This window comes from Canis lupus, chromosome 2 (genome assembly GCF_048164855.1).
Source record: "Canis lupus baileyi chromosome 2, mCanLup2.hap1, whole genome shotgun sequence".
Taxonomy (NCBI): Eukaryota; Metazoa; Chordata; class Mammalia; order Carnivora; family Canidae; genus Canis; species Canis lupus.
This window is the reverse complement of record NC_132839.1, coordinates 40,325,566-40,353,002: the sequence shown is the minus strand read 5'-3', so window position 1 is coordinate 40,353,002 and position 27,437 is coordinate 40,325,566. Positions and strand designations below refer to the sequence as shown.

Sequence of the window (27,437 nt, the reverse complement as noted above, 5' to 3'; positions counted from 1 at the left end):
TGGCTAGAATTTCTAGTTCAGTGTCAAAGAGCAATGTTTAATGTAGACATCCTTATGTCATTCCTGATCTTGGGGGAAAGCTTTCATTCTTTCATCACTGAGTATGGTGTTAGCTGTGGGTTTTTCATAAATGCCCTTTGTCATATTGAGGAGGTTAAAGTGAATTTTTAAGATGCCATTTGTAGAAATAATTTGAGGGCTGGGATTAGATTATCATTCTTCAGAGGTGATTTGTTATTGCTTTTTGCCAGCTCAGGGTTTGGGATTTCTGAGCATCTGCAATTAGAGGATAGGCTGGCTTATTCCTTACTCCCTGGGTGCAGCCTTTTGGGGTTCTATCACAAAGCAGGGGACTAGTATACTGGTATATCCCTGATTCTTGAGGGACTGGACTCAAAACTTATCTTTTTAACTCTATTTTTCTGCCAAAGCCAGAAATGCAAGTGCCCAGGGCAGAGGATTCCGACCTGGTGAATACATACCTCTCTGGATTCTTTTCCTCTTGAAACTTGATCTAGTGTTTCTCCATTATCTCTATAACTCTTTAATACTTTTAGGAAGATATTTAACAAAAAAATGTCATCTGACTTCTCAGTTGTCTTCAGCAGGAGAATCTGCAAGCCTGCTGTCCCTGGAAATGGTGGTTCTTTGTTGATTATTACTCTTCCAGAGGTGGATATTGTGAAATGCAAGTACAATTTTCTTCTGCCTTATAGTTCGAAGGGACAAATTTATTTTTTATCCATCTATGGACAGGTATGTTGAAAAGAGCAAGAATCTGAACAAGGGCACTGTGAGACATCTGTGTTCTCATCTTCCTGTTGGTGCAAGCAGTCATGTAGCTTACCTTTCAGTAAAAGCTGAGCCACCTTGTCATGCTATGCTTAAGAACAATTGTCTCAGTCCATTAGTGTCATCTGATCTAGGAAGAAGGAAAAGTTGGTATAAGTTGGTCCCAGGGGTCTACAAGAATCTCTCATAATACTAGGATCATGTATTATAGCAGCTTTTTATTTATTTTTAATTTTAATTTTTAAGAGAGATCTACCTACTTATTGATGAGAAGAGGGAGAGAGACCCCCAAGCAGACTCCCCAGTGAGCAGAGAGCTGGATGTGGGGTTTGATCCCACAACTCGATCACAACCTGAGCTGAATCAAGAGTTAGATACTCAGCCGAATGAACCACCCAGGCATCCCTTTTGCAGCCTTATTATAAGAGAAAAACACTGAGGAGCAAGGAGGGTCAATGAATTATAGGATCAGAGCTAGGGTTAAATCAGCTCCCCACCCTTCTTTCCTGATTCATGTCTGTGAAACTGATTCACTTTATTAACATCTCCAAATTACAATTGTTTATCAAAAGAATGTTGGCTATTACAATCAATACAACAGAGTTTTAAAGTTCTCTATAATACAGAAATGATTTTTAAAATGGCAAAGTGATTGTAATTTCTGGATCTGTCTTTCCCTCTGCCCCCAAATCAGATTTCACAGAAAGTGTTCATCCTCTCTCAAATTTACAGAGAGAGTAGACCCACCTACACCAAAATCCTCTGCTTTGCTGCCTGGAGCTCTCTTTCCATGCCATTTATAAGTAGAAGGAATTGATTCACATATATTTTGTTTTGTTTTGTTTTGTTTTTGTTGTTGTTGTTTTTTTTAAAGATTTTATTCATTTATTCATAGAGATGCAGGGAGAGAGAGAGAGAGAGGCAGAGACAAGCAGGCTCCATGTGAGAGCCCAACGAGGGACCCAATCCAGGGTCTCCAGATCATGCCCTGGGCTGCAGGCGGTGCTAAACCGCTGCGCCACCGGGGCTGCCCTGATTCACATATATTTTGGAAGCACATCTAATACATAAATGGGAGTACATTGGAGGTTTCTACCATTCGGTCCTCTCCCCAGGATACACCAACTGGCATCACCCTATATTTAGTCCACATTTAATTCATTGCTGACACCTCCCAAGTATCTCAAATCCTTCCAGTTCTGGGTATCTCCACCATCTCTATCTTAATCTAAAACACTGTCATTTCTTGCCTAGACGAAAGCAATAACATGTGAGGCCTGCATTCTCGTGGGCATCCCTCAATCCATTTTCTGTAGAGGTTTCTTTTAGATAAACAGGTTTGGGCAGTGGAAAAGGACACAGGGACCCCCTGGCTTGAATCCATACAGGCCCATCAGGAGACCCATGTCAAAATATCCATAGGCTCTGACTGATCAATAGGCTACTTACAACTAGGCACAGTGACCAAAAAAGGGGACAATTCCATAAATTGCCAAACCTCCTTACCTTCCCTCCTTAAAAGCAGCCTCCTCCTCCTACCTCTTTGCAGACAGCCTCTCCTCTGCTTGCACCGTATTCAATAAACATCTACCTCCTTCATTCTGCTTCAGATGAATTCTTTCAGCTCCTACCCGATTGTTGCCCCACATTTGGGGGCTCCCTACTAATGGGACAGATAGGCCATTTAGACACATTTTCTACATTGTGGTCAGAAAGCTCTTTCCAAAGCTCCTTATTATCAGTTTTTTGGCACCATGCAGAATTCTCCACACATTGAACCTAGATGCAATTGGCCTTGGAGCAATTATCTGTGTGTTGTCAATCTAACCACTAGACTGAACATTCTCTAGCTTATTTGCTTTTGCTAATCTTACATCTTCATTGTCTGGCACACATTGGGGGCTTAACATATTTTTTGAATGCTGCATAATGTCAACAAACTCTTTGTAATTTACTTATTTGTTCTGCTTATTGTATTGTTTCTCTCCTTGGGTCTTATTTGTTTTGTTCACTTATGTACTTACTCTAAGAGCCTAGGAGTGCCTGGTGCTTAGAGATTCCTTCCTAAAATGTAAAACTGTTGGATGGGTGGAAATAGATAAATGAATGAACAAGGCAGGTGACTCCTTTGAGAACCTAACCTCTGCCTGTCCAGAATCTTGCTTTGGTATTGCTCCAAGCCCTTAAAAAGTGGGGCCTGAGAGTTTTTAGATAGAGAGTGTCTCTGGGAAATTAGAATTTGTACTCCAGCACTCTAAATGATGCCAGCCTGAGGCTCAGCCACGCTGTAGATAAAAACTGGAGGAAAGGCAGAGTTTGGCCACAGGCCAACATTTTGAGGTCAGTTACTTTATCTGTAGAATTCCCCACCTCTGGTTCATCCCTTGGCCATCCCTTTAAATTGGAAAATAAATCCCATCCCTGCTACGGGGATGGCTGATAAAGGCTTGAGCTATTGGCCCCTTCAAGAGGAATTTGCATTTTAATAGAGGCCCGTCAAGCCCCAAAGGAATCAATATCTCTAACGGTGAAATTTCAAGCACCAGCAACTGAGATGTTCTGGGGCGAGACTCTCCAGTGTTTTGGATCCAGCAGGGGACACCTTCAGTTCCACTGCACGACTGTGGAAGAATGGCCTGGGGGAATGACCTACCCTTGCCCTTTATTACTATGAACTTTGCCTTTTTATGCCTGATCCCTTTAGACTTCCCAACACTGGTGGGTCTCTTAATAACACAGTGTTTTTCAACACCGGTGGTCTGAAAGTTGTCACATCAACAGGCCACAAAGAAAATTGACAACCAAAACTTCCAAGTTTTCTGGGTACCTCAAGGGGGCCGAAAATCAATTGAAAACCTTATACTGGCTAAAGGGAGTGGGGGAGATTTAATAAGTAGTTAATGACATGGTTCATTTAAATTCGTTTTGTGCGATTTTAAAAAAATAGATTTTATTGATTTATTCCAGACAGAGAGAGAGAGAGAGAGAGGCAGAGACATAGATGGAGAAGCAGGCTCCTCGCAGGAAACCTACTGTGGAACTCGATCCCAGGACCCGGGATCAACTCCTGAGCCAAAGGCAGATGGACGTTCGACCACTGAGCCACCCGGGCGTCCCTGAGCGGTTTGCTTTAAGCCCAAACTTTTCACTTGTATCCAAAGCCCTGCAAACTAAAGGTGAGTGAGTAAGAGACATCCGTTTGTGAACCGGGAATGTCTTAAATGCCCAGTCCTCCCGGGCTCAGTTCTCAGCAGACGGCTGGGGAAACTGCGGAACTGCAGGAAAGCGGCATCTTGGATCTTGGAATTCCGCATGCGGTAGAGGCTGCCGCGCGCCACACCTGGGGCAGCGCCCTGGGCTTCCGCGCCCCCCGCCGCCGGGGGAGCGCCCTTCGGCGGCCGGGCCCAGGCTCGGCGGGCGGCGGGTCCCTGCGGCGCGGCCCTGGGCTCGCGCCGACGGAGGGTTCGGCCGCCGAGGCTGCAGCCCTCGACCTTGACGCGCCTGCGGGCCCCGCTCCCGACCCGCGCGGGGCCCTAGAGCGCCGAGGTCCGGCCTCGGGGACCGCCCCCGCGCCCCGGCCCCCGCCCCCGCCCCGCGCCCCGGCCCCCGCCCGGCGCCCCGGCCCCGCGCGCGGCGGCGGGGCTGGCGCTCGGGCACGGCGGCGGCTCGCCCCCGGCACGCGGCAGCTCGCGCCCGCGCTCGGGCGGGGAACGCGCGGGGCGGGCGGGAGAGGGCGCAGCGCGGCGCGGCCGGCGGGCGGCGGGCGGCCCTGCGGAGCGGCGGCGGCGGCGGCGGCGGCGGCATGGGCGCGGGCACGGGCAGGGCCAGCGGGCGCCCGGCTCCCCGCCCGGCCCGGCCCGCTCCCGGCGCGCGGCCGCCGCAGCCCCCGCGGCCCGCGGGAAGGCGGTCCCCTGGCCCGGCGCAACTTGCCTCGGACGCTCGGTGAGGAGAGGCGGCGGCGGCGGCGGCGGCGGCGGCGGGGGCGGCGGGGGCGGCTGGCGGGGGCGGCGGCGGCGGCTGGCGGGGGCGCGCGCCGGGCCCGGCCGGCGGGAGCGGGAGGCGTGCGGGCGCCCTGCGCGATGCCTCGGGCCGGCGGTCCCCGCGCGCCGCGCCCCGCCGCGCTGCCCCGCAGCCTGTCCCGCCTGCGCGAGTGCCCGGGCCGCTCCCGCGTCGTGCTGGCGCTCGGGGCCACGCAGATGGCGCTCGGATGCCTCATCGTGGCCGTCAGCTTCGCGGCGCTGGCGCTCACCACCTCGGCCCGCGTCCGCCACTCCTGCCCCTTCTGGGCCGGCTTCTCGGTGAGTGTCTGCGGCCCGGCGGGGCCGGCCCGGGGGCGCCAAGTTCGGGGCGCGGACGCCCGGGGCCGAGCTGCGGCGGCGCGGGGTGCAGTTCGGAAACTCCGCGCTGGGTAACTCCGGGGACCTGACTCACCGCTCCCGGGGCAGCGCATTCCCTTTCCTGCGGCGCCCATCCCCGACTCGACTTTTCTTGGAGGGAACCGCAGCCCGGGCACAGCCCTCGGCCGAGCCGGCAGCCGCCGGAGGGACCCCGCGGTGAAGGGCGCGCGGCGGGCGCGCGTGCGGGGTGGAGTGTGCGCCCTGGGGACCCGCCGCTCTCCGCGGCTGGACTCGGGGCGGCCCCGGCCCGGGGGAGGGAGGGAGGGAGGGTGCGCGCGTCTCGCCTCGGCGGGGGCCGGCCCGAGGGGCGGGGGCGCGGGCGCGGGAGCGAGACCAGCCGGCGAGACCCTCCAGCCCCCTGCGGCCGGCGGCGGACTTGGCGTTTCCCGCGCGCGTCTGGGACGCGGAGCCCTGTGGGCGGCGGGCGCGGGCGGGCGAGCCGGGGCCCCGTCCACACTCGGGTGCGACCCCTCCCTAGAGAGACCAGGGACTCACGGACCCCGCAGGAGACGCCACCGCGAGGTCTCCGCCCTAAGGAACCGACCGTCCCCGAGAGGGAATGGCCGGGCGGCGGTGCGTGGAGGCCTCTTTATATCCTTCTGATGAAAGTTGTGTTTTCCTTATATTGATAGAGAGTGGACATATGGAAACGGAAAAAAATACACGCAGAGGACACATTTATAAAGAGAAGCGCTTGTTCTGAGAACTCTTAACATCTGTAACTACATTTGGTTTGCGGTGCCGAAGTACATCTTATGGGCTTAAACTGTAAACTCAGTATGTTTTAATTCCATCTCCAGAAATCCAAACTAAGCCTTTGTAATGCATGTTTGCTGTTTGCTCTCGGATGTTGAAATTTAACAATTCTGCCCAGCGTTGCTGGTTCGCGTTGCAGTTCCTTTATAACGGCCTCTGTGCTTCAAGCCCATTGCAAGGCTTTTGAAATGAGATCGGAGTGAAACCGACTTTGATCCTTACAGGTGCGGTCCTTCACCCGGATAGGGGTGTTCATTTTCAAAGCTTGTTTCAGACCTCGGGTGAGGCTTGGAGAGCTGATTAGGAACCACAGTGTGTGTGTGGCCACAGCTCAGGGTGTTTAAATCCGAGAGAGGACGTTGGAGGCAGAAACCGGGGAGCCATGATTCAAATGGACCACTATATATAGTTTTCACACATCTGTTGCTCAGTTTTTAGCATTATTTAATATGCGTTATTTTCACGTCGTCTGTTTTGTGGGCACTGATGTTTATGTCTGCTGGAACCAGCCTACAGGTGGCAGACTGGTAAATTAGCCTCACTTCCTGGCTCCTCCCTGAGCCTCCCTTCGTCCCATTTAGACTTAGCTATGATTTTGGTACTCCCAGAGGGCATTGAAAAACAGCTGCCTTTTAATAATAAACCTAAAAGGGAAAACATGACCTGGACATGGTAGAAAAACTATGTGAAAAGTGTGCATTCACTCCATTTTAGTTTGAAGGGGTAAATTGTAATACAATAATTCTGCGTTCGTTTCCAGTGTTATTCCTTTCGACAGGTATAACCTATTCGTTTTACCTTTCCCCGATTCAGAGTAATTCTGCAAATGTCTGCTCTGTGCGGGCATTCTTCTACGCTCCGGGGACAGCAATGAACACAGCAAGCTCTGCTTACTTGTTTTTAGATTTTAAGGTAACTTCTCTATCTCCTACTCTACCCCTTTACATCCACTTTCTCACCGCCTTGTTTTCTTTCTTCAAACTTAATCTGCCACACGCACCTTTAAAGTTCTCTTAATACGGTATATGCCAAATTTCACATCTTGTCTCTGCTGTTGGCAGAAATAGTGGCTGTTTCCAGTTGGGACAGGTGTGCATGTTAGCCTGGCTGTGAGTGGTAACATTGGCCCCTTACCCTATATATGCCTGTCCTTTGAGGCCCGGAAACTGCCCTGCAAGGATATTTTTCATTTAAGGATAGTGACTAGGGTGTCTGGCTTTATTCTGAAGTCTGCCCTGTGGGGTAGCACTCTAGCTCCTCTGCATCTTCTGGAATGAAATGTGAGGGCTCTGTAGCAATCTCTAGATTTCCATGCCTTCTCTGTGGTTTGTACATGGGGAAGAATCCCTGTAAAAATGACTTGCCTCTATTTAAGAGAAAATAGTACATACAAAAAAGAGCTCACATTTTTTGAGCACGGACTGTGTGCCAGACATTAAGCTGAGTGTTTGATATGGTGTGATAGCACATTTCATCTGTGGTCATTGGTGTTCACACTCTTGTGCAGATCCTTCCACTTGAATTTGGACGGGGCTTCCAACGACTTGCCTTAGCCAATAGAGTCCTGACGACAGAGGCAGTCTCAGGGCTGGGCCTAAGCCCTAAGAAGTCTTGGCTGCTTCTGCAGGATACACTGAGATGGAGAGGGAGTAACTAACCTGCTGTATTTAGGGTTTTCCAGAGAAAGAACCAGTAGCTTGCTCATTCATCCAGTCCTCATTCCCTTGAGGAACAGGCCGATGTGGAAGCCGAGAAATCCCATGATCTTGCCATCTGTGAGCTGGAAGACCAAGGAAATTGGTGGTGTGATTCAGTCTGAAGGCAAAAGGCCAGGAACCAGGGGGCCAGTGGCGTAATTCTCGGTGGGAGTCTGAAAGTCTGAGAACCAGGAGTCCTGGTATCTAGAGGCAGGAGAAGACAGATGTCCCAGCTCACTGAGAGGGTGTGAATTCACCCTGCCTCCTTGCCCTCATATTTCATTCAGGCCCTCAAAGGATTGGGTGATGCAAGCCCTCCTTGGTGAGGGCAGCCTTCTTTACTCAGCTTACTGATTCAAATGCTAATCTCTTCCAGAGAAACCACCCCAGACACCCCCAGAAACCATGTTTTAACAGCTATCTGGGCATCCTCTAGTCCAATCAAGTGGATATATAAGATATAGAAAGTGGATATATGAGATTAATGTGTCCACTTCACTGCGTCCATGCCTGCAAAGGTGAAGATTCCAGAAAAATTTGGAGAGGCTTTGCATTCAGAAAGGCTATGTGAGGTTCAGGGAAGTATCTTGGCAAAGTTGGAGACAGGTGGGGGTGGGGTGGGCAGCAGGTCTGGCAAGAGGGAGCAGATGTTGCTATTTCAGCCATCTACGGACCACCTTCAAATGGTGTTCCTGCCCCAGGTCCTTGCCACCCAGCTGGGTGTTGGGAGGTGGGTCATCTCCCTCTGTGGTTGAATGCCTGGCCCATTTAGAGAGATGATGATCGGCGCGAACAGTTTAGGAGACTCATGGAGCTAGGTCTTGAATAGCTGTCCTTCAGCAGAGCAGCTTCATTATGTTTCTTTGAAAATTTTGTAAGGCCCAGGACATCAGAGACAAATTCACATTGTGAATTCTCTACTTTATCAGTGACACACATTGATAAGGATGGAGTCATTGGGAGCCAACTGTGTGGCTGTTATGTATGTATGTATGTATGTATGTGTATTTTGTTTTTCTGTGAAAGCAATGCTGTTGAATTTTTTTTCATACTTTGAAAGCAATATATACTTTTTGCAATAACTGAAACATAGAAGTGTAACAAAGGAAAAATGATAACAATGCCTCCTTCTATCCCAATTCTGGGCCACCAGGGAGCCTGTATTACCAGTGTTGGGTAATGGGATCCTTTTATGCTTTCCTTTACAATCACAAAAACATTAGAATTTATGCATATGTGTGGAATATGTTTCTTTTAAAAAAATTTACAAAAAGATTATGCCACATCCCATGCTCTGTGACTTTTTAAGTTTAGTATCTAATAAATATTCCCAGCCATAACCCATTATTTATGATTCCCATTATTTGTAATGACTACATTAGAGTCCATAGTATGAATTATTATAATTTATTCAGTTATTCTCCTGTTGGGAATATTCTGATTTTATCAGTTCTCTGCCTTTACAAATATTGCTGCTTATCTAATCTTAGGTGCCAGGACTTTTTTTGTTTTGTTTTGATTTTTTTTTTTTTTTTTTTTTTGAGCATAAATTCCCTGAAGTGGAATTGCTGGTCAGAGGGTATTCAAATTTAGAATTTTGTCGGATATTGCTAGATTGATTTCCTCAGAAGATTGTAGTCATGCCCATCCACAGAAGCATTTCATCAGTGTGCCCTTTTGCCACCTTCTTACCAGCACAGGATGTTAGCAATCCTTAACGTTTTTATTCACTGGATGGGAGAAATAAGATATTTCCTTGTTTTCATTTGATCTGCATTTCCCTGGTTACTTTATTATATGTTGCAAATATTTTCCTGCAATATCTTCACTTCTCATTTGCCTTAAATTTTTGGTGTCTTTTGCCATGTAGAGAATTTAAGGACTTCTTATGTAGTCAAATCTGTTCTTTTTCTCTTTTACAGTTTCTGGGTTCTTTTCTCAGAGTTTCGTGTGTGTGGGGTGTCCTCATTACAGACATCACACAAATATTCTTTTAAACTTCCTTCTAATGTTTTCATTTTATCTTTTAATATTCAAATTTTATTTTATCCAGAATTGATTTTTCTTTTGCTATGGAAAAAGGCCCTAACTTTATTTGCTTTCGGACAAATTTCCTGTGTGGTTCTGTTTTGGGCCTCTCTTCAGTTTTACTCTCTTAATTGTCTATGGCGGAGCCAAGACCAAATTATTTTGATTCTCGTAATCTCATGGTGAGGTTCATTATCTGGTAAGGCACACCTCTCCGCGCTCTGCTTTTTCCCAAGTGCCTTGGCTGCTCTTCCATATGAACTTTAAAATATCTTTATCTACTTGTTCTTTACCTTAGGATGTCATTATTTCACATCTGTTCCTGAAGAGCATTTTCACTAGATACAGAATTCTGGGTTGGCAGTGCTTTCCTTTCAGCCTTGAAAAATATTCCAATTCCAGCCATCCTTCATGTTTCCTGATAGAAATCCACAGTGATTTCAATTGTTATTGTCATAGGAGGTGGTGTACATTTTCTCCTGTCCTCTCCCTTCTGCCATTAGACTTATCCGGTGAGTTAATATATTTACTGTCTTTTCACTTAAAAGGATCCCATTTGGTTCTTCTTCGTATCTCCTATTTCCCCCCGCCCCCCCTTGCTTTTTGTAGTTTTTCCTTTAATTCCAAAATAGTAACCTTTACTTACTGGAACATTTTTATTATCATTCCTTTACAGGCTTTTTGTTGGAGAATTCCAGAAACTATAATTGTTTTCCCCTGGAAGTTGACATTTTCCTGAGTCTTTGCATGCTGAATAATTTGGGGTTGTCTTTTAGACATATTGAATATTACGTTGTGAGTCTCTGGATACTATTTTGAATCCTGAGGAGAATGTTGATGTTTCTGTCTTAGTAGGCTATCAGTCCTCTTGAGTTTAGATCACAACTTCTGACCAGCCTACTGTGGATGGTGGTTCTGATGTCAGTTCAGTTTCCAAAGTCTCTATAATCCTAATCAGAGTTGTCTTGTACATGTGCCACCCAATGACCAATCTGGCTCTTGGTGATCTATCCTGTGGGTCTGTTCCCAAAGTTTGTGTTTTCTGTTTAGGGTTGGTAGTATGTATACATGTGCACCTTGGGGATGAGCCATGAATCCATAAATTAATTTTAGGAATCTCTTTCCCTGGCTCCTCCCTCTCTGGGACTTGGTTGGTTTGTTTCCCTGGAGCTTCCCTTATCTAGTCCTCTAAGAGGGCTAGGGCTTTACCTTGCTTTGCTACATACTTCCTGTGTGGCCATTTGGGTAGGGCCCATGCAGGACGAGAACAGATGGAGAGTCAGCGACAGCACTCTGCCCGGCCTTCTTGGGACCAAGCTTCTGCAGTCAGAGAGGACTAACCCTTGTCTGTTCCTGTCGGGGCTCTGGTATTGCTTGGGGCTGAGGTTTGAGAGAAAGAAGAGAAAGACATCCAACGAGAAAAACGATGGGGATTGCCTTACTCTCTTTGGCACTGGGAAGCCTATTTCCAAATCCTTAAGCCAGAACTAGAGTGCTTCTGGACTCTTTTTGTCTGCATCCATGCTCAATTTTGGGTCTTAAGCTGTGTTGAGTTTTGGCTGGGGGACACTGTAGAGAGAAAAATGATAAAACTACTGCCAATTTGGTGGTACTTTGAATTATATTGTTCTTCCTCAGTCTAACTGCTGATTTACTTTTCAGAGTTTTCAAGCTGTTTATTCTGTGCCTTCTATTAGGTCATAGCTGCAATCAGTGGGAGACACATGGTAATGTATGCTTGCTTCCTTTACCTGGAACTGGAACCACAATGTTTTTATTTTTAATATACTCAATATGTGAGTCAAACATCCAATAATCAGAGAGTTGGCCTTTAAATATAAGTCCACAGACATGTAGTTTTGAATTTGCAACAACTCTGAGAATATTGTACCTATGAGTTTAGTAGAAAATGAGCTTCAGAAGACTATAAAATGATTGAAGATTTTAATAAATTCTAGGGATGAAAAAAAAAAATAAATAAATTCTAGGGATGAACCCTGACTGTATTTAACTATAAAACAAAAATGTGACAATAGGAGGACAAATTAATACATAAATGTTATGCACTCTGATTATATAGAATTATACAGCTAAAAAAAAATAAATGGCAGGAGATGAGGAGAGAGTAAGGGGAAAGTAGAATGAACTCCTTGGCACATTGGTTAAATTAGCTAGGAATAAAAAGTGTCTCTTGAAGCTGACAAAGCAATGGGGAAGTTAAGATTATTTAAGACTATAAAGATTAATACCAAACTAATACTAGGGACTTAGATTGATGGTTCAAGAAGAGCAAGAGAGGGAAGAAGAAGCATTTACTAGCTACTTGCATTATTTCTCATAGTAGTGAGGTGATAATACCCAAAAGGTTACCAAGGGGGTTTTACAAGGTACTCATAGAAAAGTAGTAACTAGAATCCAGATCCTTCCTGCATACCTAAAGAAATGCAGAGAGAGAGAGCAAGGAAGCAGAGACTGCAGCCCACATACTAAAAGATAAAAGACTTTGTGTATGAGTGTAGGTGTTTTAAGCGTAAGGTTAAAAATCTGCCAGAGCTGATGCCAAATATGTATAGACTGTATTAATATACGTAAAGGATCTTAATTAGCCTAGTTAAAAAACTTTTTCAGGTTTACTAACAAAGCAAGATCCAGAGATAGGCCTAAAAATAAAAAAAGCTGGAAAGGCTAAAAATAAAAAAGACTGGAAAAGATATACCAGGCAACTTCAAATAAAGAGAAAGCAGGTGGATGGACGAGATGGAATTCATATATTGCTGCTTGTTCATGATATAATAAAATGCTGTCTTCATTATTTGCTTCTCCTGATTAACATTTTTTAAAAAAATATTTTATTTATTTATTCATGAGAGACACACACAGAGAGAGAGAGAGACAGAGACAGAGACAGAGACACAGGCAGAGGGAGAAGTAGGCTCCATGCAGGGAGTCCGATATGGGACTCGATCTAGGGACTCCAGGATTACACCCTGGGCGGAAGGTGGCACCAAACCTCTGAGCCACCCAGGGATCCCCTGATTAACATTTTTTTTATAAAGATTTTATTTATTTATTCATAGAGACAGAGAGAGAAAGAGAGAGAGAGGCAGAGACACAGGCAGGGGGAGAAGCAGGCACCATACAGAGAGCCCGATGTGGGACTCAATCCGGGGTCTCCAGGATCACGCCCTGGGCTGCAGGCCCCACTAAACTGCTGCGCCACTGGGGCTGCCCCCCTGATTAACATTTTAATAGTTCTTACTACTCCTCTATGGAGAAACTACTTATTTCTCTTATTTAGAAATTTTTTTACCTTCTTTTTAAGTAACTTTGAGCTTTCCATGTCTATTCATTTCACCTATAAATAATTTTGTTTCTTTACATTCAGTATTCTTCATGTTTCAGTATTTTCTATAGCTTATTTCTTTTACATACTACATGATTGAAACCTTAATAATGTCAAAGGATAGTGTGAAAGGAAACATTCATGTCTTTTTTTTGATTTTAGTGGGAATGGCTTTAATTTCATTACTTCGAGCCAGTGTTTGCCTTTATTTCTTAGTAGATAGGTAATTTTGATTACTTAGATTTTGCTGCAATTTCAGACGTGGAGAAGTTACAAGAAAGGTCCAAAGATTCCCATACCCTTATGCAAGGGTGTGTCAATAACTGACCAATAATTAACTTTTTTTTTCCTCATTAGCTTTATCGTTTCCAGACCCCCAAACTTCCAGTTGACCCACTGATCTGTCAGTAATGCATCTAGCTACATATTGTTTTCTGAATCACTTTGCCAAGTACATTGCAGACCTTGTGTCCCTTTGCCCCTATATACTTCAGTGTATATTTCCTTGTAAGGGCGTGACATAAACATGGGGCAGTAATAAAAGTCAGGAAATTAACATCAACACAACACTGTTATCTATGGTCCATATTCGGATTTTGCCAATTGTCCCCAAAATGTTCCATATAAATATTCCTCCCTGCCTGCTCTCCAGTCTAGTATTCAAGTTAGGAATTAAAAGTCATACTTAAGTAGTTTATTTCTGTTTAGAATTCTTATAAAGGATGACTGCTGAATTTTTCAGATGTTTTCAGTTGTATATTCATACAATCCCTTGGTTTTTCTCCTTTAATGATTGATTGATACACTGAGGTATGTTGATAGATTTTCTAACATTGAATTATCCTTGGATTTCTGGAATAAACCTTATCACTTACTCTGTTAACATAGTGTTGGAATACATGTGCTGACATATTAAGATGTTTGTTTCTGTAATCATATATAAAGTTGGCCTAGAGTTCATGCATATACAGTAGCATACACTATATTTAGTTTTCTTAAGTTGTGCTGACTTTGTAAAATAACTTGGTGAGCTTTCCATATGTTTCTGTGGATTAGTATGAGAAAAATCTATTCTTTATAAGTCAGCTCATCTATAAAGTCTAGAAAGTGCCTATTTTAAGTAATTTATTCTTTTTTTCTAAGAAGTAGATTCTTAATGACCATTAATTATCTTACATATTAGTCTGTTCAAGTTGTCTTCTTCAGCAAATTTTGGCTTTTGTTTTTATTTATTTTTTTCTACTTAAAAATTGTCACTTGCTACGTATTATAATCATTCCTAGTTATTAATTTCCACTTTTACATTACTTCCACTTATACATTCCTTCCCTGTTTTGTTTTATTTTCTTAGTATGGTAGACTTGTACTGACAAATGCATACTTGACATATGCATTTTTTTTAAATAATAAAAGCAATCACAGTTAAAATTTTGTTGAGTATAGGTATATTTGTAGCACATCGATTTCAATACAGAGTTCTCCCACTTACATTGATTTGTAGATGTTTATAATTTTAGTTTTATTTTTTTCTTTGATCCTGGGATGCTGTGAAAGAATTTTTCTTAATTAGTAGATAGTCTTTTTTGAGAGGTGGAGTTTGGGTGTCATTGTTACTGATTTCTTATTTTACCTAATGAGAGTCAATGTAGCTTGCAAAGTTTCCATTTGTAACTTAGCAGTTTTTAAAATCATTAGTAGTACATTGTTAATTTTTTCAGAGTTAAATCGTGTTTGTGTGTGTGAGAGAGAGAGAGATGTTACAGTGTTTGACAGGTATGTTTAAGTCATCCCTCCTGTTTTATGTTTTACATTTTTGTATTTCTAGCACTCTGTTTATGTTTTTTACCTTTATGGTATTCTATGTGTGTTTATGACTGTGCCTTATTTATTGATGATATCTTTTGTCATAATATAGTATACATCTTTGTTCTGTTCTGAACTTTAGGTATTGGATTCCACTTTATCTGATATTAGTATCACCACGCCTGCCTTTTAAAAAAAATTTACAGCAACCTTAGAGATTTTCATTGTCCTTGTAATTTTTGTAGATTTTCATTGTCCTTGTAACCTTTTCTCAATTGAGGCACATAATTATCAGTTTCTTTGCTTATCGTTGCTTCGTATATCCTGTCACTTCCTTGTGGTTTAAATTTCTTTCTTTCTTTCTTTTTTTTTAAGACTTTTTATTTATTTGACAGACAAAGAGAGAGAGTACAAGCAAAGGGAGGGGCAGACACAGACTCCCTGTTGAGCAGAGAGCCTGACATGGGACAAGACTCAATCCCAGGACCCCGAGATCATAACCCAAGCCCAAGGCAGATGCTTAACCGACTGAGCCACCCAGGCGCCTCTTAAATTTCTTCTGTAGTCAAAGATGTCTTTATCATTCTTTCAGTAAGGGTTTGCAAATGCCTATTTGTCTGAAAAAATTCTGTTTCACTCTGTCTCTTCAAAGATTGTTGATCTGGGTGTAGAATTCTAAGTTGATGGTTATTTTTCCTCAATATTTTGAGGATATCTTCTGGCCTTTGGTTTTGTAGAAAATCTGCTCTTAGCCTGCTTGTAAGAAATCTGCTCTTAGCCTGCTTGTAAGAAATCTGCCTTTTCCTGGTTGCTTTAAAAGTTATCTTCTTGGTCAAAAAAAAAAAAAAAAAGTTATCTTCTTGGGATACTATGGGTGGCTCAGCAGTTGAGTGTCTGCCTTTGGCTCAGATGGTGATCCCGGGGTCCTGGGATCAAGTCCTGCATTGGGCTCCTCACAGGAAGCCTGCTTCTCTCTCTGCCTATGTTTCTGCCTCTTTCTCTGTGTCTCTCATGAATAAATAAGTAAAATCTTTTTTTTTTTTTTTTTAAGTTATCTTCCTGACTTGGTGGTCTGCACTTTCAGCAAATGTGGATTTATGGCATGAGTCCTGTTTGGGAGTTAACCCATTTGAGTCAAAGGATTGATCATGTCTTCCCATATGTATCTTAGACTTCCTACTATCCTGCTGGTCTTATTTCCTCTTGTTCAGATCTTCTAACTCTGTCTTTGTGTGCCACAGTCTGAATAACGTCCTTATGTTTCTTCCATTTCATGAGCTGTTTCTTTTCAGTTATTGAACCTGTCCTGTGGAGTTTCTGATCTTGGTGACAGTATTTTTTATTTTTAAAGGTTCCATTTTCTAAATCTGCCTTTTCTTCTATCATAGTACTTTATCCTTTTCTTGAGGTCTTGATTCTCTCTTTTATGTCTTTAAGAAATAAAAGCAAAAATGGTTTATAGACCTTGACATTTGGTGTTTCCCTTACTGGAAGTTCTTTGTACTACTCCTGCATGTTGTCTGCTCATGGGTGGGTGATCTGGTTTCCCTGTATATTTTGTATTAGGGTATTTTAGTGAGGAGAGGGGTTGAACACATCTTTAGTGGCCTTCTGCTGTGGAATCCTCATGTAGTCAAATGAGCGTTCATTGCTTGGGAGAGGCTTTGCAAAAGTTTTTTTTTTTTTGTGTGTGTGCAAAACTTTTGTTAGGTGCCAGATATCACCATCTGGGACCAAATTTTCTGTTAATTTATTTGCTTGAGAGTTTCCACATAATATGCATGCCAGAAACTTATTGAATGTTCATTCTTTGAAGGTGGTTGCTTTATGCTTTGATTTCTGTTCTGTCTCTGCTTACCTCTGTGGACCAGAGATCCTGATTTTCCTTCCAGCTTGGACACTAGCTAAGCCCCTGGCCATCATAGCTGCCACTCCCCAACCTCTACCTCAGTTGCTCTCAATAGGGAACATTTTGTTGTTGTCTGTTCAGTCCTTCTTGCTGTCTGAGCTGGGAAAGTCTTTGTGTCAGTTGAGGCTGCTATCTTGCTTGAATTGGAAGCCAGTCTCTCTCTCTCTCTCTCTCTTTTTTTTTAATTAATTAATTTATTTTTTATTTTTACTTTTTAGGAAGCCAGTCTCTTTAAAACTTGTTTTATGTGTCACTTGCAAATGGGATGTAGCTGGACTTTGATTTTGAATCCGACCTGTAAATCCTTACAGGTTTGATACAGGGAATTCACAGCATTCCCATGTATTGAGATAGGTGATAGATTTAGTTTTAATTCTTTTGATTTAATTTATTATTACTATATATTGTCATTTTCTGTTTTTCCTCTTCCTTTTGCTGGCCCGATCAAGTTGATTTTTAAAAAATATTTCTTTTTAAAAAAGACTTGTTTATTAGAGAGAGAGAGAGAGAGAGAGAGAGAGAGAAAACAAGAGTGAGGGGAGGGGCAGGCGGAGAGAGAATCCTTAAACATACTCCCTGCTGAGCCCATGTGGAGCCTGATGTGAGGCTCCATTCCAAGGCCCTGAGATCATGACTTGAGCAGAAATCAAGAGTTGGATGGTTAACCAACTAAGCCACCCAGACGCCCCATAAAAATATTTCTTTTTGGAAATCATAAAATATACATAACATAAAATTTACCATCTTAGCCATTTTTAAGTATATTCTTCTGTGACGTTAAGAAAATTCACATTATGGTGCAATGATTATCACTATTCTTCAGAGCTTTTGCTCAACTGAAACTCTGCATTCATTAAATGCTCCCCCAGCCCCTGGCAACCACCTTTCTGCTTTTCTGTCTCCATGAATTTGGCTATTCTAGGTGCCTCATGTAAGTGGAATCATGTGATACTTGTCTTTTTTCTGACTGGCTTATTCTACTCAGCATGATGTCTATAAGGCTTATCCATGTGACAGAATTTACTTTCTTTTAAGGCTGCATAATATTTCATTGTATGTATGTACTACATTCTGTTTATCAATTCACCCTTCAGTGGACACCTGGGTTACTTCCACTTCTTGGCTATGGAATAATGCCGTGTACGTGGCTGTATAAATATCTGTTCTTAAGTTGATTTTTATTCCATTCTCCACTTTCTTCTCTATTTCATTTTGGACAATCTGTTTCAATTTGAATTTTCTTTCTTTTTCTTAAAGATTTATTTATTTTAGAGAGAGGGAGAGAGAGGGAGCATTGGGGGAGGGGCAGAGGAAGAGGGAGAGAGAAAATCTTAAGCAGACTCCCCACTGAGCATGGAGCCTGATGTGGGGTTCCATCTCACAACCATGAGCTCATGACCTGAGCAGAAACCAAGAATCAGATGTTTAACCAGTTGAGCCACCCAGATGCCTTTTCCTTTCCTTTCTTTTTAAAAATATTTAATTAATTTATTTAAGTAATATCTACACCCAGTGTGGAGCTCAAACTCATAACCTTGAGATCAAGAGTCACATGCTCTACTGACTGAGCCAACCAAGTGCCCATCAATCTGAATGTTTTTAAAAGATTGGTTTATTTATTTTAGAGAGAGAGGGGTGGGGTGGAGCAGAGTGAGAGGGAGAGAGAAACTCAGAGTCCCTGCTGAGCATTAAGCCTGATGTGGGCCTTGATCTCACGACCATGAGATCATGACTTGACCTGAAACCGAGAGTTGGCTGCTTCACCAACTGTGCCACCTAGGTGCCCCCAATGTGAATTTTCTAATAGTGCACCAAATAAAATGATTGATGCAATCACTATCCTTTTCATTCAAGCCAAATGGTTTTTCACCCCTTCCCACCCCTCTGTTCCACCAGCTCCTACCTCCTGCCCAGTAGCCCCTCAGGAAAAATCTCTGGAACCTTTCTCTGTCTCTGGTTCAATTTGGAAGGCTAGTTCAAAAGGAAATGGATTTTGGACATTATATAGTACATATACTCTTTGTGAGGGAGAATAGTTTTTTGCTTCATACTTCAGTCTTTTATTGGGGAATTTTGAATTTGAATCTTGAAAAGGTCAACAAATAACTGTATTCTATGGTTTTATTGAAGAGTAAAGAAAATGTAATAAAGCCCACTATGATTTCTTAGACTACTTGATATTGTTGCCATATTTGTTGATGAGTTCAAATCGTGTGTGTGAGGTACTTGGCCCTCACAGAGCTGGGTGGTAGGGTGACAGCAACAGAAGGAGAGATTTTTTTAAAATTTATTTTTTATTTTTTAAATTTTTTTAGAAGGAGAGATGTTGATAGACACAACGAAAGCTACACAGGGCTTCCTCTCGGCCTCCAGCACCCTGCCCTCCTTGGTTCTCCACAGGCACCTGCTACTGAGAACATTGCCTAGTGAAGGGAGGACCCCCTCAGTCCTTGGAGAAAGCATTTTGCCTTTCTTATGTATGTGTAATGGCTCCTGTTAGCTTTTCTGGAGGCTCTGTAGGAGTGCCTGTCTGTGTGCCTGCCTGGGGTAGCCCTGGGCCCTTGCTTTGAGACACCAGCTATGATTTTTAGTGAAGGCCTGATTTTTAGCTGTCTACCCCCATCCCACCATCCCCACCATGCCTCGGTTCAGGCAATCCAAATTCTATTTCTGCATTTAGGCATTTTAACAGACTTGATATTGATATCATGTTTTGGAATTATAGTTTCAATTTATAATCATGGTCTGCTTTTATCTCCTCTACATCTGTTGATGAAAACATTGTATTTTATTTAATGGGTGCAGCATAGTGAAGTGGATGGTGATTTAAGGAGCCTACAGGAATTGAGGATACTGGCATTTTGGGGGAGGGGGTTGTTCAGTCAGGTATTCAGGGCATGGCAAATGTCAACAAGTGACTTCTTTTGTATCAGCAGCTACTAGAGCTTGTGACTGAATTATCTACCACTGAGGCAGTTTAATTGTTCTAAAATAAGTCCTTAAAATCTAAGCACATTCTTTTACAGAGAAAGTAGAGAACAGTTGAAATTCATGAAAAGGTAAATTTTTTTTGAAAAATATTGAAGTTATCTAATTATAAGTGGTATTGGCTTCTCCTCCATGATGAGAAATTATAGATAATGCCTTTGATAGTGAACTTGGATGGTGATTTTATTTTATTTTTTAAAGATTTTATTTATTTACTCATGAGAGACAGAGAGAGAGGCAGAGACACAGGCAGAGGGAGAAGCAGGCTAAATCCCGGAAGCCGGACGCGGGACTCGATTCCAGGTCTCCAGGATCATGCCCTGGGCTGAAGGCAGGTGCTAAAACCGCTGAGCCACCTGGGCTGCCCAAGGATGGTGATTTTAAAATAGAGATTTGCAACCCTCAGCAAAATTTGAAAGGACTATGATAATGACACCTACTTAACATGTTAATAAGCTACTTAGCCACAAAGAGCATATGCTCATCAGAATCACCTGATTTAAGAAAAAAAATACTTTTTATTCTCCCCCATTTATACCCCACACAGAGTTCTTTGCAAGTATTCACAAAGGGATGGATACTCACTACCTTTTTAGAAACTAGTGTTAGAGCCAGTCGCAGAGAAAGACAAAGAAACACAGCATCTGCTTTTCACTTGTCAAGTTGTCAGATTCAGCATCAGTATCCCAGTGTCCTCTCTCCGTGCCTGCCACTGCCTTTTGGTGCCATGAGAAGGGGGTGAGGCTCAGTGCCCACTCTTTTTTCTTAAAAGGAAATAGCACCTAGGAAGTGTTAGTGGATTAATGGAGCTTTAGGTCTGTGTACCTGGTGGTAGATAGCTTCTTCCAAGATTGATTTTCTTTTTTGAAAAAAGAGGGTATAGAAATATGTACACACACACACGTATATGTATATAGTCCATGATATTTTATTTTTGTTATATAATGAATAATTAAAAAAACACACACACACACACAACAAAGAGCCAGGAACCCCTTGAGCAAGGCACTGCCTAGGGACTGGAAGAGTCATACCAGAGGCAGTCACTTGTATTCCAGATGGCAACTGTCAGGTGAGGGGAATGGAGTCAGAGTTTAGGGGAAAGAGAAACAATGTTTCTGGGTGGAGAAACAGCCCTGGCAGTGCATGTTCTCTTGAAAGCAGGGGCTGGCCAGTGTTTAGACATAGCTATGTTATATGGTGGTGCTGGTGATTATGATGGTGATGTCAAAAGTAGTAGCTGTTTAATATTGTAGAAATTAAAATTCAGATAGCATGGAAGGATACAGACTGAAATGCAAAAAATCCATCCCACAGCTCCTGCATTCCCCATTCCTCAAAGTTAAATATTCTCAGTCTGTCTTTTGTTATTTCTTTGGGGGCAGGTACACCGTTGTCTTCCTATCCAAAGTCCCTGAAGAGAGGTCTGATGCTCATTTTCTTTGATTGGCAGCTTAGCCAGTTTTTCCCCTTCTGGGACATTCTAGGGTCTCTGTTCTTGGGTGTTCTGATAGCCTGCGGTATTTAGTGAAGGGTCTTAGCCATTCAAGGTGTCCCTTCTTTAATGCTGGAAATCCTGTTCTTTGATTATTTCTGCATCTTGGAGTGAGTTTGTTTGTTTATGTATGTATGTATGTATGTATGTATTTTTCTGTGCTGCTTTTAGGGAACTCCTGTTCACTGGCTGTTTGACCTGTGTTGATCTTACAGGCTCCTCAGCTTGGCTTCCCTATTTTAGATGCCTTTGCCTTTTGCTTTGTCATCTGGGCGATTTCTTCAGCTTTAGCGTCTGGATCATCTATGGAAATTTTCAAAAGTAATTGCAGCCATGACACGGGGCTGGACAATTTAAAGGGTCCCAGAGACCGCCGGGTGTACTTGGGTAAGGCTTTAATGAGGGAGAATACATGGCAGCAGGAGAAAAAACACAAGCATGTATCAGAGAGCCCTGGGCCACCCTGGGGGCAGCTCCCAGCCAGGATCCTTCCTCTGTGGCACAGGATGCGAGCTTTGCCTGAATTGTGAACTGTCACGATATTTGACAGTCTTAGCCCAAAGTGCACCTTTTCTACCCTTTCTGGTCATGTAGCCAAAGCCAGGCTACACAGCCAGATTCAAAAGAGAAATATCTAGAGAAGCCAAAGGCAAACTATCCCTCCATCTGAACATGTTCTGTAAACATCTGATGAGTTGGAGCGGTTGCCCGGGTCAGTTTCGGACCCAGCAGAGGTCAGTGTTAATTGCTAGTTGGTACATTTCCTTCCGGTTTGGCTAACTGCCTGCACCTGTGGTCCCAAGTCTCTGGAGACTAGCCTAGCTTGCAACCGACTGGGTGAGACTTTGTACCTACCTGGCAATCGTTATTAAAACTGTGATGAGCTCTTTCGTATTTTCAGCTGATTCTTCTTAGCATTTGTCTTCCTTTCCGCTTGCATTACCTTTTCATTTCTACCTGAGGGTACTCATTGGAATCAAGTAAAATAAGTTTTCTTCTTATCCTTGAGTTCTCTTTGCTCTAGGGTTACATTAGTCTGTTATTCTTTGTAAATCTGCCTGTTGTGCATTGGATTTTCCTTATTGGTGTGGTGGTTCCTGGCTGTCCTTTGGTGTTCATGTTATAAGGAACATGCAAGTTGATTAAAGAGGTGCTTGGCATGTTTTCCTCATATAGCATTCTTTTGGTTTCCACCTGTCAACATACCCCAGCTGTAAGTGCTGGGGTGAGGGCAAGGGGGTCTGAGGGCGTGACATCCATCTGCAGTTTTGCAGCAGTCTTTAGTTACCTGCTTTAGATAGCATTTCTTGTTTTTCCTCTTGGGACCTGTGTTCTGGGGGCTCATCGATACAGATTAGCTTCTCTCTCTGAAGCCTTCTGTCCTGGATCCATGGATCTGAGACCCTTCCTCTGGTTCCTCTGACAGTAACTAATCTTAGCTTCTCTTCCCATTACTTTTAATGGTCTTCTTTCTCTCCTCTTCCACCCAAACTAAGCACATTGGCAGGAGAACCCCAGAGGAGCAGTTCACATAGTCTGAGACTGGATAGTGGAGTCAAAGTCCTGCTGGCTCTCCTTGAGTCCTGCCCCAATTTTCCAAGGTGTGTTCCATACCTCTCTTCCTACCACTTGGTATAAACTTTCTGGACTTCACTTGAGTTATTGCAAGAATGATGGTTTTGAGAATTTAAATTGCCCCCCCCCCCGTTTTTTTTAATTTCCTGTAAATCATGTTACCCTACAGCTCTTCCATGCATTAATTCAAGGACATCCAATTGCTTTGGGGGTGTAACAGGCACCCTCCCTAGAACAAAGCACTGCATTACTCAACTTTGAGTCTCAACACTTTCATGAATCTCTAGAGAGGTTATGGTTGTAAAAACCACACTTTGTTCCAAGTGAAGAGTTGCTCTAAATTTCAGGAACCTTCTTTTTTACACTGAGAACAAAATTTAAAGGTGAGGAAATTCTTTGACCTTCATGCTCCATGTTGGTGGACAGAGGGCATAATGGAAGGGAAGTTCCCATCCAGTAGGAAGCAGGAAGGAAGAGGAGGTAGAAAGCCCTCTGGGGCTGGAAGGAAGAGCTTGCAGGAGTTGGAGTTCCCAAGGAGAAGCTTCTTGGGTCCCTGAGAAGGGCCATGACATGATAGCACCCCATTCCACTTGGTAGAAGCCAGATGGGTGAGTGAGAACGTGACCACTCAGGCTAGTGGTCCTCTTACCCTCCATATCCTCTAGCCTGGTGCAGGAACCATAGGTAGCACTTATGAGAAAGAGGAAAGGAAATGCCTACATCAGGGATTTGTGGGGCAGATGGTCTATGTTGCACCTATTCAACTCTGCCATTATACCATGAAAGCAGCCCTAGACAATTCATAAGTGAATGGGCATAGCTGTGTTCTAACAAAAATTTGATCACAGAAACAAAGCAGACCAGATGTGGCCCAAGGGCCATAGTTTTCTGACCTCTGGTCTAGAGAGTTAGGCCTGAGATTTCCCACAACTTGTGTGTGGAATAAAGATGTCTGGAAGTTTCTGTGTAGATGTGAGTGAGAGATGTTGGAGGTAGGAGAGAGAGTCAGGGTGCCTTGATGGTGTTGGCAAAGATACTCTTTTAGTTGAAGCTGTAGGATAGACCATCCTTGGCTGAGGCCTGTGAAGCCCAGTACCAGGACCCTCAGCATCACCCAAAACTAAGGTGAGCTGGGGGCAGAGGAAGTGAAGGACAATGTCATGCTCCCTGGGAGTGATCACATCACATTGCTGTGTGAGGTACACCTCTGCAGGGGACACACCGAGGGCAGAGCTGACACCAAAGGATGGGGCAGGGGCACAATGAATTCTTTCACAGGGGGGTCATTCCTTGGCTCAGACTCCTTTCTCACCACACCAGTGGGTACTCCTGTAACTCACAGTTCTTCACATTTGAGATAGTCACCTCCCTCCTTCCCAAACACCCCACCCCAGAGAAGCTAAGATTAGTTTCTGTCTGCACTTGGACATGTCATAAGCACTTCAAATTCAGGATGTCCCAACCCCAAATTCCTTGTCTTCTGCACATATATTTCTTCTCCTCTCTTCTCACCCATTTCCTCAAACCAGTTAACCAAGCATCTTGGTGGTCAGAGTCCTGTTGATTTTTCTGCTTACTATATGTATCTCTTTTTAAAAAAAATTTTTTTTTAAATTTATGATAGTCACACACAGAGAGAGAGAGAGAGAGGCAGAGACACAGGCAGAGGGAGAAGCAGGCTCCATGCACTGGGAGCCCGACGTGGGATTCGATCCCGGGTCTCCAGGATCACGCCCTGGGCCAAAGGCAGGTGCCAAACCGCTGCGCCACCCAGGGATCCCACTATATGTATCTCTTACCCAGAATATTTCTGTAGCACCCTAACTGGCTTCTCCACTTGTACTTTGGTTTCCCCTGGTGTCTCCTTCACACATTGGCCAGAGTTATCTTTAAAAGTGCGAATCTGTAATGTCATATTGAGTTCCAGGATGGTGGATTAGGCAATTTGGACCAATCCAACTATTCACAATGAGAAAAGCTAAATATGTCAAATGTGTGAGGCCATTGTGGATGGCCAACAGATGGTCCCCCAAAGATGTCCATGTCCCAATCTCTGGAGCTTATGAATGTGTGCCTGACGTGGTAAAAGAGGCTTTGTAGGTGTGATTAAGATAAGGGGCTTGAGATGAGGACTTTCTCCTGGATCATCTGGATGGACCTAATGTAATCGCAGAGATCCTTACCAGGGGAAGAAGGAAGTCTGAGTCAGTGTGAAGAGATGTGATGCTGGAAGCAAGTCATTGGAGTGATCATGTGGGAGATGACATGACGGCCACAAGCCAAGGAATGCCAGCAGCCTCTGAAAGCTGGAAAAGGGGAGGAAATGGAGTCTCTTCTCAAGCCTCCAGAAGGAACAAGGACAGCCGACCCCTTAACTTAGCTCAGTGAGAGTGATTTTGCATTTCTGACCTCCAGATCTGCAAGATCAGACACTTGTGTTGGCTGTCAGCCACTGAGTTTGTGGGAACTTGTTACAATAGCAGCAGGAAGTGAATACAGTGGAGAAGTCTGGAGGGGATGGGGGTAGCTGGAGAAACAAAGAAATGAAGGTTGTTTACCTTCTGATGATGTGAGGATGAGGAGCTGCACAGAAAGCCGGGCTCCAGCCAGATGGAATACAGGTCTGTTCAGTAGAATGGAATAGGTGCCAGTTTCTAGTTCTGAGGACCCCTTCTCAGATGAGTGCTGGTAGAACGGGTCCTGCTGTGCCTGCACCATCTAAACTGTACTTGGAACAGTCTCAAGAGCTAACCTGTTGAACACTTGCCTTTTTTTTTTTTTTTTGCCAGATGCTATCCTATAGGTTTTACACGTTAGCTCATTTCCACCTTGCAGCAATCTCACCTTGCAGCAATTACTGAGGAGTAAATGCTCTTTTCCCCTTTTGCAGATTGGAGATGCCCTAAGAAGCTCCACCTGGGGGTAAGGTTGGGTGGGATGTGTGCAGAAGATGGAAATGGGGGTGGTTGGAGAGGTTGGTCTTGTACTGGACGGGAAAGGGCAAGTAGCAAGCCTGGGTCCTGGGGAGTTGGTGCTGGTCCCATGGGCCTACCTGTATTATCTCCCATGGCATGGTCACAAGTTGGCATGGATTGAGTGTGTCTGGAGATCCATGTTGCTTCACCCATTCTCCCTGGAGGATCCGGATGTCTGGGTGGGAGCAGCAGATGCCAGGCATGGGAAAGAGCAGAGCCATTCTTGTGGGGTGGCTTTAGCAGGCTGCTGAGCAGAGAGAACGGTAATCACACCTGCTGTGCTCTGCACACTCCCTACAATCCCTCTTCCCTCTCCTTCACTCCTCTTGCAAGAAGCCTCGGCACCCACCTCCACCTTTCGGGGATGGGGGAGTTTACTCGGGCCTGTCATCACCTGGCACAAGTGGGTGTTCAAGAAACATTAGTGGTGACCTCTCTGGGACTTAATTTTTATCATTTCTGGAAAGTGGGGCTCAAATCTGAGTTCTGTTTCAAATTGGACAATGCTATGGACAAGGGAAAATACAGAAAGTCGTTATTTTACGCAAACGATCCCAGTGTATAATAGCATAACATTCAACATTCTAAAATAAACAAAAGCAATGGGCACAGGTTTCTAGGCATCAGGGCTGGGCCATGATTTCTGGGTTCTCAGGTAAGGGGGATGCAGTAGGAATTTGGTGGTTCAGGTTGGAGTTGAGGAGGAAATGGGCTGTTCTCATGGTCCAAGCACTAGGAACTAGGTTACTACATGTATATTTACATCGCAGATCCTGTAATTGAATTGTGATTTAATCCCTTTGAGCCCCCAGTGAGTGCTACCCACTGTCTGTCAAGGTGAACGTTAAGTGGTTGTGGATGTAATGTAGTCCTGCCAGCCTTTCCTGTTCTGTATATCATATGGAGACCCTGGATTCTGAGGGGCAGCTTTATTCCACCCAAAGTCTCTTGAATGAGCTCTCTTAATTACCTAGATGCAGGCATGGGGGTGCCTTTGGGGCAATGGGAGAGGGGCCGGTGGTGGGAATTGTGTGTCTCCATTGATGTTCTGCTCCTTGTGACCCTTGACCATGAAGCTGGTTGCTGGGAGTGGGGTAGATAAGCTTGTATGTTGCTCTGGGCTTTTATTTTTATTTTATTTTATTTTATTTTATTTTATTTTATTTTATTTTATTTTATTTTATTTATTTATTTATTTATTTATTTTAAAAGATTTTATTTATTTATTCATGAGAGACACAGAGAGAGAGAGGCAGAGGGAGAAGCAAGCTCCCTGTGGGGAATCTGATGCGGGACTCAATCCCAGGACCCTGGGATCACAACCTGAGCCAAAGGCAGATGCTCGACCACTGAGTGGCCCAGGCATCCCCCAATTTTTTTTTTTTAATTTAAAAACCATGGGGTTAGTTTTTGAAAATACAGAGACTACCAAAAGAGAAAACACCCCTTCCTGGCAACCTTGATTCTTTCTTTGGAGCGGACCTGTCACAGCCCAGAGAACCCCTGTGGGCGTTTATCAGACAAAAAGGAAACTTGTATAGGAGCTTGTTGGAAAAAGTGATTCAGAAAGCTACAAAAGGAGAAGTCACAGTCTTCCTGCTATCCCCAGAGGTATCCCTGAGCAAAGAGTATTTCTTTCAGACCCAGGGTGAGTCAGAAGGAGAGATGCTGTGTGTACT

General features: G+C 44.0%; 1 protein-coding gene across 2 annotated transcripts in view; it reads left to right on the top strand.

Moving 5' to 3' along the window:
- The first annotated feature begins 4,871 nt into the window (after positions 1–4,871).
- ENTREP2 (endosomal transmembrane epsin interactor 2) overlaps positions 4,872–27,437 on the top strand; it is a 451,852-nt gene continuing 429,286 nt past the window's right edge. For both annotated transcript variants that reach the window (XM_072796140.1, XM_072796126.1), the window contains exon 1: positions 4,872–5,090. In XM_072796140.1, the coding sequence (XP_072652241.1) occupies positions 4,872–5,090 (219 nt within the window). The remainder of the gene's footprint in view (positions 5,091–27,437) is intronic.